Source organism: Phocoena phocoena, chromosome 1 (genome assembly GCF_963924675.1).
Source record: "Phocoena phocoena chromosome 1, mPhoPho1.1, whole genome shotgun sequence".
Taxonomy (NCBI): Eukaryota; Metazoa; Chordata; class Mammalia; order Artiodactyla; family Phocoenidae; genus Phocoena; species Phocoena phocoena.
In genome coordinates this window covers 8,636,938-8,650,131 of record NC_089219.1, presented here as the reverse complement: position 1 = coordinate 8,650,131, position 13,194 = coordinate 8,636,938, and the positions used below count along the sequence as shown (strand labels likewise).

The 13,194-nt window shown below is 44.5% G+C and overlaps 1 protein-coding gene across 1 annotated transcript; it reads right to left on the bottom strand.

Moving 5' to 3' along the window:
* Positions 1-416: 416 nt before the first annotated feature.
* On the bottom strand, positions 417-12,816 carry UBIAD1 (UbiA prenyltransferase domain containing 1). The gene is made up of 2 exons (XM_065894604.1): positions 12,288-12,816; positions 417-904 (listed from the first exon to the last, which is right to left on the bottom strand). Exons 1-2 carry the CDS (start codon positions 12,814-12,816, stop codon positions 417-419), a joined length of 1,017 nt encoding a protein of 338 aa, XP_065750676.1.
* Between the last annotated feature and the right edge of the window lie 378 nt (positions 12,817-13,194).

Sequence of the window (13,194 nt, the reverse complement as noted above, 5' to 3'; positions counted from 1 at the left end):
TCCTGCCAGACCAAAACAGCAGAGGACACTTTACTGGCCCAGTTACTTGGCCCAGTTACTATGGCTCTTTCAGGACAGGAGGCCAACCTGCGCGGTTCCTTCACCAAGTCGTAGGGCCTCGTAGCCCACTAAAAGTGACCTGACAACACCCTCTAGTGGAAATTATAAATAAAACAAGGGCCATGCGTCCAATTTACCTTGTTCTGACAGCAGAGTGGTTTCAAGAAGTCCCCATAAAACGGAACAAAATAACAAAAACGAAACATTCTCTTTAAGAATGTAATCATAAAAAAGGTGGGCGTTCACAAGCCATCCTTAAGCCCCTCACTGCCAAATCACCTTCCCTCCTCAGACACTCTGCCTTCAACACGTTCTAAGAAAGGGGGACACGTTGTGGCGTGCGGCTACTGATCCCCTTAGAGTTTGGGCAGACTGCCTGCCGGTGCCAGAATGATGCTGGAAACGTAGAAGAGGCCCAGCAGAAGGTTGAGTTTGGCAGTCCTCTGGGGCAGTTTGTTGAAAGTCTGGCTTCGGAACTGTCTCTCAAGGGAAAAGGCCATGGGAATGGTGAGCAGGGGCAGTGCCAGGCTGATGCTGCAGTGCACAGCCAGGATGCTGAAGATCAGGTAGGGCAGAAAGAGCAGCGTGTTGTAGAGCATGTAGGAGAGAGTGGGGCCGATGAGGATGGCGAGCGTGACGATGCCAGCCTCCCGGTCAGACTCCATGTCCCTGGTATTGTTGGAATGGAGGATGGCCTCGGTGCTAAGGGCGAGGGGGATGGCGTAGACCAGCGGGAAGACCGCCAGGGACCCCACCTGGACGGCGTAGGCGAACATCACAGCCAGCGGGCCAAAAGTGATGAGGATGATGAGGTCTCCCAGAGCCAGGTACTTGAATCCAATTCCTAGGCCAGAAAACACAGAGAGCTGCTGTGAGATCAGGGGCTGGAAACCGCGGCAGTCAAAAGGCAGGCTGCTGTGGCTGCATGGGGCATATTCTTAGGCTATGAAGCGGGGCAGTGGTTGCATTCCCCTCCCGTCCAGAGCAAAATCTGACTTTTTTTCTCCAGTGGCACAGAGGGACAGAGAAGACTAATCGTTAAGCACCCAGTTCAGTCTCAGAGTCATCCCCGAGTTTTCCTTCCTGCTGTCCCCCAACAAAGGCCTGCCACAAAGAGCGGGGGCCTCCCAAACTAGTGGCTACCAGTGGGGAAGAGGGTAGAGGGGCAAAACAGGGGTGGGAAGTGGGAGGTACAAACTACTGGGTGTAAGATGGGCTCAAGGATGTGTTGTACAACACGGGGAATACAGCCAGTATTTTGTAATAAATGTAAGTGGAAGGTAACCTTTAAAAACTGTATAAAAAATGGAAAAACGTTGAAAAAAATAAAAAAGAGCAGGGGGTTCCAAGTCACAGACAGCTCAACGGGAGAGCCCTGAGGGTCTCACAGGTCTTATGGTCCAGGGCTTGCGTTTCTTTCATCCTCCACCAACCCCTGCAAGACACTGCTTCTGTCAGGAATGCCCTGAGATCAGCCCCTCACGGAATACCCACCCCAGCCTCTTACTTTTCAGCCACGACCTCTGGAAGCATCTTCTGGTTCTGAAAATCGCCAGTTAATCTCAGCGAAAGTTCAGGGTTCCCAAACTCCACAGAGAGCAACTTTCACCCACATAATGAGTAAGACAGCTAAGACAGGGAACTTATAACACTGCTTCCCCTCTCTGGTTCCCATGAAGTTAAAACACTACATAATCCCTAACTTTTCCTCCCATACTGCTAATCTACTTCAAATCCTGTCTAATCCCCATCTTTCAAACTGGCCCCCACATATACTTCTTTCAGTTCCTCAGGGCCTTCAGACACTCCCCCAACCCCGACCCCTTGCCTGGCTAACTTCTACTCATCCTTCAAGACTTTAAAGACCATTCCTCAAGGCAGCCTTCCTCAGCCCTAGACCACATTTGGTTCCCTTGCAATATGCTCCACAGCACCCTGACTTCCACTTTCATAAACTCCATCACACTTCTAGTTTTTGGTGGTTTTTTTTTTGACCGCACTGTGTGGCATGCGGGATCTTAGTTCCCCGACCAGGGATGGAACCCGTGCCCCCTGCAGTGGAAGTTCAGAGTCCTAACCGCTGGACCACCAGGGAATTCCCGCACTTCTAATTCTTAATCTCTGTCTCTCCCACTAACCCGTAGGTTTCAGTGAGGGCAGGGCCTCGTGTCTGGCCAGTTAACAGCTGGCTGCCCAGTGCCTGACACAAAGGGTGAGCTGAACACAGAGCTACAGTAACAAGCACCTGGAATTTGGAACCAAGGTCATGAAAAATGTCCCACTTGGATTGAAACAGGCAAAGCAGCATGGAAAGGGTGAGAGACACCCACTCAAAGAGGTGATCCACACATATATTGCTACAGAAGCTTGGGAAACCTCTGATCTAATCAAGCTACCAAGGCATGGCCTCAGGATCAGAAAATTAAAAAAAAAACTATTGGGTCATCAATTGCATTTTAAACAGCCTAAAACGATAAGGGACAATGATCTGTACAAGATCTAAAAGCATGGTAGCCAAAGAACAAGATGCAGCCCAAATTTACCTCCACACCTAGCGGTTGGGATTCTTTAGTGCTAAAGGACCACCCTTGATTCTTTGGAAGGAAGCATCTCCAGGAAAGGGTATAACAGGCATGGCCCCTGATACCCCCAACACACAGCAAACTAATTCTGTACTCCCCAGGCAGTGTTTTGATAAGTAACTTGGTTGTCTGAGGACATGCCCTCCAGGAGGAAGGTCTCTCAAGCAGCACCTCGGCTCCAATTCTAAATTAGGAAATCGATGTCTTGTGCAGTATCTCACACGTTTAGGCAACTACCCCTGCCCAAGGAAGATGCCAGGCAGGAATGCTCCCAGCACCAGTCTAGCAAATTTCTCCACCAGCTGTCTGCTCTTCTTCTGCATTTTTCTGCAGCTCTCCAAGCAGACTTCGGGGCTCTTGACCTCTGGCAAGAGTACCCAAGAACACCACCTTAGACCGCCTGGCAAAAAACAACATGAGCAAAGCTTCTTGAGGTTATCTGACACCGGAAAATGACAAAGCCCTTGAGCAGAAAGCCCTGTTTCCTGAGCGTCCGACCCAAGGCTCATGTGCTCCACCTGATTCAGAGATGTGGCCCACCTGGGAGTTTCCTTTTAGGCACTCCCCTGCTCCCAACACCATCTTCCACGTGAGCCAGCACGGTGAGACACTGCGCCAGTTCTCCACACAGCAGCCAGAATGAATTTCCTAACACATAAACCAAAATGTTGGCATCAAAAGGATGTGGAGTAAATGGAACTCTCATGCCTCGCTGGTGGGGAGGTAAAAGCAGTAGAACCACTTCCAAAAACACTTTGGCAGCTTCTCATAAAGTTAAACATCATCTACCCTATGACCCAGTAATTCGATTCCTAGGCATTTACCCAAGAAAAATGAAAACAAATATCCACAGAAGACTTGAATATGAATGTTCAGTCGTAATAGCCAAAATATGGAAATAATCCAAAAGTCGCTGAACAGGATAATGGATAAACAAATTGTGGTATGTCCATACAATGGCTACCTCTCAGTGATACAGAGGAACTACTGATACACATGACAACACAACGAAACTCAAAAACAGGCACAAGAATTCATACTGAATGATTCCATTTACATGATGTTCTAGACCACGCAACAGTGGTGGCCTCTAGATGGGGTGGGAAGAGTGGGGTTGACAGGGAGAAAGCACAAGGAAGTTTTTGGGGGTGACAGAAATGTTCTGTATTATGGTAGGGGTATGGGTTATACAGCTGTATGTAATTGTCAAAATTCATCAAACTGTAACGCTTAAGATCCATGCATTTCACCATACGTCAACTATATATCGATAAAAGTCAACGTTAAAAAAAAACATAAATCAGATTATGTCATTAACCTGCTCAATACATTTCAATGTCTCTCCATTTGTTCATTCAATAAATATTAAGTGCTGACTACTTGCCAGGCACTGTTCTGGGCATGATGGAGAGAACAAAGAGACTGAAATCCCTACCCCCAGGGAGTTTACAGTCTAAGGGGGAAGATAATTAACAAAGTAAGTACTTTATGTGGTTAGAAAGTAATGTGTGCTATGAAGAAAAAGCAGAGGAGAGCAATAGGGAAGGCACTGTAGGGGAGACACAGGGTGTGTGTGTGATTTTATTTTTTTCAGCTGCTGCAGAAAAAAATTGTTATTGTTTTGTAATTTTAAATAGGGTAGAAGCTGACATTAGAGCAAATGGGTGGCAGTTAGAAAGCAAATCATACACACAGATGGGGGAAGAGCATTCTAAACAGAGGAAACAGCATCTCAAAGGACCTGAGGTAGGAGCATGCCTGGCGTGTTCCAGAAATAGCTAGCAGGGCAGTGTGGCTGGAGCATGGTGAAGAGGAGAGCAGGTCAGAGAGTTGTGGGGAATTGCGGGTGGAGCAGATAATGTCCGGCCCTGAGGGTCATTGTAAAGACCCCGACCTTTACTCTAATGAGGTGGGAGCCACTGGAGAGTTTTGAGCAGGCGACTGACACAGCTGCAGGATTACTCTGGCTGCTGATCTGGGAGCACTGGGAAAGGGACAAGGGTGCATGCACAGAGACAGGTAAAGAATCAGCTGCAATAATTGAGGGAGATGACAGTGGTAGTGGTGGGAAGTGACGGGAAGTGGTCCAGTCCCAAATGCATGTTAGAAGTGGAATCGCTACAGTCCTGCAGCCTGTGGAACAAAAACCACATTCACAGAAAGATAGACAAGATGAAAAGGCAGAGGGCTATGTACCAGATGAAGGAACAAGATAAAACCCCAGAAAAACAACTAAATGAAATGGAGATAGGCAACCTTCCAGGAAAAGAACTCAGAATAATGATAGTGAAGATGATCCAGGACCTCGGAAAAAGAATGGAGGCAAAGATCGAGAAGGTGCAAGAAATATTTAACAAAGACCTAGAAGAATTAAAGAACAAACAAACAGAGATGAACAATACAATAACTGAAATAAAAAATACACTAGAAGGAATCAATAGCAGAATAACTGAGGCAGAAGAACGGATAAGTGACCTGGAAGACAGAATGGTGGAACTCACTGCTGTAGAACAGAATACAGAAAAAAGAATGAAAAGAAATGAAGACAGCCTAAGAGACCTCTGGGACAACATTAAACACACCAACATTCACATTATAGGGGTTCCAGAAGAAGAGAGACAGAAAGGACCTGAGAAAATATTTGAAGAGATTATAGAGGAAAACTTCCCTAACATGGGAAAGGAAATAGCCACGCAAGTCCAGGAAGCACAGAGTCCTATACAGGAGAAACCCAAGGAGAAACATGCTGAGACACATAGTAATCAAACTGGCAAAATTTAAAAACAAAGAAAAATTATTGAAAGCAGCAAGGGAAAAATGACAAATAACATACAAGGGAACTCCCATAAGGTTAACAGCTGATTTCTCAGCAGAAACTCTACAAGCTAGAAGGGAGTGGCATGACATATTTACAGTGATGAAAGGGAAGAACCTACAACCAAGATTACTCTACCCAGCAAGGATCTCATTCAGATTCGATGGAGAAATCAAAAGTTTTACAAACAAGCAAAAGCTAAAAGAATTCAGCACCACCAAACCAGCTCTACAACAAATGCTACAGGAACTTCTCTAAGTGGGAAACACAAGAGAAGAAAAGGTCCTACAAAAACAAACCCAAAACAATTAAGAAAATGGTAATAGGAACATACATATCGATAATTACCTTAAACGTGAATGGATTAAATGCTCCAACCAAAATACACAGGCTCGCTGAATGGATACAAAAACAAGACCCATATACATGCTGTCTACAGGAGAACCACTTCAGACCTAGGGACACATACAGACTGAGGGATTGAAAAAGATATTCCACGCAAATGGAAATCAAAAGAAAGCTGGAGTAGCAATACTCATATCAGATAAAATAGACTTTAAAATAAAGAATGTTATAAGAGACAAGGAAGGACACTACATAATGATCAAGGGACCAATCCAAGAAGAAGATATAACAATTATAAATATATATGCATCCAACATAGGAGCACCTCAATACATAAGGCAACTGCTAACAGCTATAAAAGAGGAAATCGACAGTAACACAATAATAGTGGGGGACTTTAACACCTCACTTACACCAATGGACAGATCATCCAAACAGAAAATTAATAAGGAAACACAAGCTTTCAATGACACAACAGACCAGATAGATTTAATTGATATTTATAGGACATTCCATCCCAAAACAGCAGAATACACTTTCTTCTCAAGTGCGCACGGAACATTCTCCAGGATAGATCACATCTTGGGTCACAGATCAAGCCTCAGTACATTTAAGAAAACTGAAATCATATCAAGCATCTTTTCTGACCACAACGCTATGAGATTAGAAATCAATTACAGGGAAAAAAACGTAAAAAACACAAACACCTGGAGGCTAAACAATACGTTACTAAATAACCAAGAGATCACTGAAGATTCAAAGAGGAAATCAAAAAATACCTAGACACAAATGGCAATGAAAACACGACGATCCAAAACCTATGGGAAGCAGCAAAAGCAGTTCTAAGAGGGAAGTTTAGAGCAATACAATCCTACCTCAAGAAACAACAAACATCTCAAATAAACAATCTAATCTCACACCTAAAGGAACTAGAGAAAGAAGAACAAACAAAACCCAAAGTTAGTAGAAGGAAAGAAATCATAAAGAGCAGAAATAAATGAAATAGAAACAAAGAAAACAATTGCAAAGATCAATAAAACTAAGAGCTCGTTCTTTGAGAAGATAAACAAAATGGATAAACCATTAGCGAGACTCAACAAGAAAAAGAGGGAGAGGACTCAAATCAATAAAACTAGAAATGAAAAAGGAGAAGTTACAACAGACACCACAGAAATACAAAGCATCCTAAGAAACTACCACTCTCTTAGTAGAGAGAGAGAGACTAAGCAACTCTATGCCAATAAAACGGACAACCTGGAAGAAATGGAGAAACTCTTAGAAAGGTATAACCTTCCAAGACTGAACCAGGAAGAAATAGAAAATATGAACAGACCAATCACAAGTAATGAAATTGAAACTGTGATTAAAAATCTTCCAACAAACAAAAGTCCAGGACCAGATGGCTTCACAGGTGAATTCTATCAAACATTTAGAGAAGAGCTAACACCCATCCTTCTCAAACTCCTCTAAAAAGTTGCAGAGGAAGGAACACTCCCAAACTCATTCTATGAGGCCACCATCACCCTGATACCAAAACCAGACAAAGATACTACAAAAAAAGAAAATTACAGACCAATATCACTCATGAATATAGATGCAAAAATCCTCATAATACTAGCAAACAGAAACCAACAACACATTAAAAGGATCATATGCCATGATGAGGTGGGATTTATCCCAGGGATGCAAGGATTCTTCAATATATGCAAATCAATCAACGTGATACACCATATTAACAAACTGAAGAAGAAAAACCATATGATCATCTCAATACGTGCAGAAAAAGCTTTTGACAAAATTCAACACCCATTTATGATAAAAACTCTCCAGAAAGTGGGCAAAGAGGGGACCTACCTCAACATAATAAAGGCCATATACGACAAACGCACAGCAAACATTATTGTCAATGGTGAAAAACTGAAAGCATTTCCTCTAAGATCAGAAACAAGACAAGGATGTCCACTCTCACCACTATTATTCAACAGTGTTGGAAGTCCTAGCCACAGCAATCAGAGAAGAAAAAGAAATAAAAGGAATACAAATTGGAAAAGAAGAAGTAAAACTGTCACTGTATGCAGATGACATGATACTACACATAGAGAACCCTAAAGATGCCACCAGAAAACTACTAGAGCTAATGAATGAATTTGGTAAAGTTGCAGGACACAAAATTAATGCACAGAAATCTCTTGCATTCCTATACACTAATGATGAAAAATCTGAAAGAGAAATTAAGGAAACATTCCCATTTACCACTGCAACAAAAAGAATAAAATACCTAGGAATAAACCTACCTAGGGAGAGAAGAGACCTGTATGCAAAAAACTATAAGACACTGATGAAAGAAATTAAAGATGATACGAACAGATGGAGAGATATACCATGTTCTTGGATTCGAAGAATCAATATTGTGAAAATGACTATACTACTCAAAGCAATCTACAGATTCAATGCAATCCCTATCAAATTACCAATGGCATTTTTTACAGAACTGGAACAAAAAATCTCAAAATTTGTATGGAGACACAAAAGACCCCGAATAACCAAAGCAGTCTTGAGGGGGAAAAACGGAGCTGGAGGAATCAGACTCCCTGACTTCAGACTATACTACAAAGCTACAGTAATCAAGACAATATGGTACTGGCACAAAAACAGAAACATAGATCAATGGAACAGGATAGAAAGCCCAGAGATAAACCCACACACCTGTGGTTAACTAATTTATGACAAAGGAGGCAAGGATATACAATGGAGAAAACACAGTCTCTTCAATAATTGGTGCTGGGAAAACTGGACAGCTACATGTAAAAGAATGAAATTGGAACACTCCCTAACACCATACACGAAAATAAACTCAAAATGCATTAGAGACCTAAATGTAAGACCGGACACTATAAAACTCTTAGAGGGAAACATAGGAAGAACACTCTTTGACATAAATCACAGCAAGATCTTTTTTGATCCACCTCCTAGAGCAATGGAAATAAAAACAAAAATAAACAAATGGGACCTAATGAAACTTAAAAAACATTTGCACAGCAAAGGAAACAAGACGAAAAGACAACCCTCAGAATGGGAGAAAATTTTTGCAAACGAGTCAACAGACAAAGGATTAATCTCCAAAATATATAAACAGCTCATACAACTCAATATTAAAAAATCAAACAACCCAATCCAAAAATGGGCAGAAGACCTAAATAGACATCTCTCCATACAGATGGCCAACAAGCACATGAAAAGCTGCTCAACATCACTGATTATTAGAGAAATGCAAATCAAAACTACAATGAGGGATCACCTCACACCAGTTAGAACGGGCAGCATCAGAAAATCTACAAACAACAAATGCTGGAGAGGGTGTGGAGAAAAGGGAACCCTCTGGCACTGTTGGTGGGAATGTAAACTGATACAGCCACTATGGAGAACAGTATGGAGGTTCCTTAAAAAACTAAAATTAGAATTACCATATGACCCAGCAATCCCACTATTGGGCATATACCCAGAGGAAACCGTAATTCAAAAAGACACATGCACCCTAATTGTCACTGCAGCACTATTTACAGTAGCCAGGACATGGAAGCAACCTAAATGTCCAGTGACAGACAAATGGATAAAGAAGATGTGGTACATATATACAATGGAATATTACTCAGCGATAAAAAGGAATGAAATTGGATCATTTGTAGAGACATGGATGGATCTAGAGACTGTCATACAGAGTGAAGTAAGTCAGAAAGAGAAGAACAAATATTGTATATTAATGCATATGTGTGGAACCTAGGAAAATGGTACAGATGAACCGGTTTGCAGGGCAGAAACTGAGACACAGAAGTAGAGAACAAACGTATGTACACCAAGGGGAGAAAGCGGCTGGGGGGTGGGGGTGGGGGGCATGTGATGAATTGGGAGATTGGGATTGACATGTATACACTAATATGTATTAAATGGATAACTAATAAGAACCTGCTGTATAAAAAAATAAAATTAAAAAAAAAATTAAAAAAAAAAAAAAAAGAAGTGGAGTCAATGAGACTTGCTGATGGTCTGGATGCAAGATGTGAGAAAGAAGAGTCAAGGATGATGCCCATGATCTTCAGCCTGAAGAACGAGAAGGATGGAGTTGCCATCGAGTGATACAGGGAAAGCTGAGCGTAGAGCAGATTTCTGTGTGAGCAGATGAGGAATTTGGTCTCAGACGTGTCAAGCTTGAGATGCCTGTAACCTCTCAGAGAAGTTACTCAGTAAGAAGTTGGATTTGAGTTTGGGGTTTAGTGGAAAGATCTGGTCTGGAGGTAGAAATTTGTCACCAGCTTAATAGATGGCAATAGAAGACACGAGACGGGCTAAAATCCCTAAGGGAGTAAATGGAGCTAAAGAAGAGAGGTCCAAGGACTAGGCTTGGAGGTTGGGAGTGAGGAGGAACCGGCGGAGACTGAGGCCCTATGAGACAGCGTGATCTAGCCCCTGCCTGCCCCGACAGCTGCATCTCAGTCTTCCTCTTGATCACGCTGGCCTTTCAGCAGATACTAAATGATGCCAAGTCTTACCCTACTCCAGGACATTTGCATTTGCTGTTCCTTCATCCCTGAAGGACCCAAATCAGACCCCAATTCTGCCCATGGCTGGCTCCTTATCTGTCAAGTCTTAGTTTAAGTGTTACCTTCACAGAGAGGACCTATTCCATCCACCACTACCTGATACATTCATTCTATTTCAGCACCCTGCTGATTTCCCTCAGTGAACTTTTTACAATTGGCTGCCAGGATACCATAGTCTCTTGCGTTTCTTCTTTCTCTGCCAGATGCTCCACTGCAGTTCCCTTTGCCTTCCTTCTACTCTCCCCACCTCTTAATGTTGGAGTGCCCCGGGGCTCACCCTCAGGTCTATCAACACTGCCCCCGCTCCGGGATCTCCCCCAGTCATACCACTTTATCTATGTGCAAGACTCCCAAATGTCTCTATCTCCAGCTCAGACCTCTTCTCCAAAATCAGACTCATACCCAACTATCAACTTGACACCCCCTTGGAGATCTAATACATTAAGATGTCCAAAGTCAATTTCTCAACTTTCTCTCCACAGACCTATGTTCAACCTTCTCTCTCTCACTAGACATCAACACCACTATTCCTGTTACTCAGGACAAAACCTTAGAGTTATGTTTAATTTCTCTGTTTCTCTCCTGCCTCACATCCCAGCTATCAGAAAACCCTGTTTACCTTCAAAATAAATTCAGAATCTGACTACGTCCCTCTCCACTACTCCCACCCTGATTCAAGCCACCAGACATCCCTTGCCTGGTTTACTCAACAGCCTCCTCTGGGTGCACCTGCTGCTACCCTTACCCCTCTTTATCCATTCTCAGTACCTTAGCCAGAGTGATTCTTTTAAAACATTAAGGCTTACAGCATTTTTGTGCCACCCTGCCCCCCCACAACAAACTTCTCTTACTTTTCCTCCTTTTACTCTCTCCCTCATTCACACCCTGGACTCCATGCTGTTCCTCCAACCCTTCAGGGACACTCCTGCCTTTGGCGACTGCTGTTCCAAGATACTCTTCCTCCAGATATCTGCTCAGGCAACTCCCTCACCTGTCGCCTCTTACAATCTTTGTTCACATGTTACCTTCTTTAAGAGGCCTACCCTGATCAAACTAGTTAAAGCAGAAAGCTGTGTCCTCCCTCCTTGCTCTCCTTCTTTTTCCTATAGCATTTATCTTCTTTTCAGGTACTGTAACCAAGGTACAAATTCATCCTGGCTTACCAGGAACTCTCCTGGTTTCCAAAGCCCCACATCTTAGGAACACTCAGTGCTGAGCAAACCAGGATGTTGGTCATCCTACCGATAATTTACTATTTTTATTTTCTGTCTCTTCTCATGATATATAAAATCACTTCCACAAGGGCAGGGACTTGACTGCTGTGTTCACATAGAACAGAGCCTGGCACATAATAGGTGCTCAATAAATAGGGCTTAACCACCAGCCCATCACTACCTTAATCAGCCTGCTGCAAGGGATCACCTAGCAAACTAGCTGAAAATAATCAGGTGTATAATTTGAGCTTTTCAAATTTAATTACAGTAAAATTTGAAACTGTGGCATTATAAGGTATGACCAACCAGTGGAAACTAGACACAAAAAATTTCCATATATAAGTTATTCCTAACATCCATAAGCCAAGCCAGGAATGCTACCCCCCAAATCCACACGACCCAAACATTATAGATTTCACATAAAGTGGCCTAATTCAGAAAATAACCTTTGAGGACTTCCCTGGTGGTCTAGTGGTTAAGACTCCAGCTTCCACTCCCAGGGGGCGCCACTTGCATCCCGAGTAGGGGGGAGTTCCGCAGGCCACATGGTGCGCCAAAGAAAAAATAAAATAACCTTTGACACCTCTCCACTAACCCTATAATTCCTATGCAAACCGCAGTTTCCGATACCTGCAACCAAGACCTGCAGCACAGCAAACAGGCCAATTCTTACCTCCTGTGTAGAGAAAGGAGCCAGACAGGCCTCCGAAGTAGATGAGAGCTAAGTGCTCCAGTTTCAGAGGGGACAGGTAGTAGAGGCAAGCAGCACAGACACAGCCCAAGGTGTAGAGGAAGACTCCAAACCGGACGACATCCTGGGGCTCCAAGATTCGGTCCACCAGTGTCCTGTCATCACTCTTTTTGTGGTCAATGCCCTTGGAAAAGTCGTAGTAAGTGTTGACCAAATTTCCAGCCCCGTGCACAGCGAGGACAGCTACGGCACAACCCACCAGTAGCCTGGGATCCAGGACGCCCTGGGATCTGTAGGCCAGGGCACTGCCCAGGGCTACCGGGGTGAGTGAGGCACTGAAGCTCCAGGGCCGCAGGGCCAGAACATAGGAGGCGCACTTCTGCCTCCACGAGCGCTGCGGCGGTCTGTCCTGCTCCGGACAGCCGTTCCCCAACAGGTCCCTGTCCCCGACCTTGGCCGTCTCTCCTGCCTGGATGTTAACCTTCTCCCCCGGGACCTGCAAGGCCGCCATGGAGAACGCACTTGGGTGAAGTCAATGTTAAACAGTGAGCCACCCACACACAGCGTCCGCCCTGAGGCGAGTACAGGCGGGGCGGCGGACCTGACCTTCTTCGGTTCCACCCGGGGGCAGGGACAGGGAGGCGGCGGGGCCCGGGGACTGCAGCGAGCGGGCCTGGCACCCCACGAGGCTCGGCGGCACCTCCCCGACCTCCTGTCACCTGGGCGAGGACCGCTTCCAGACGCCCGCCTCGCCCTACAGCCCGAGACTGAACCGCTGCCGCCTCTACGCAGCCGCGGGAGCGACCATCTTGGGCACTCGCCACTGTAGGCCCGCCGGGAAACAGGGACGGGACGCGCGGGCCCGGGCCGGGGCGGGGTTGAAGGCGGG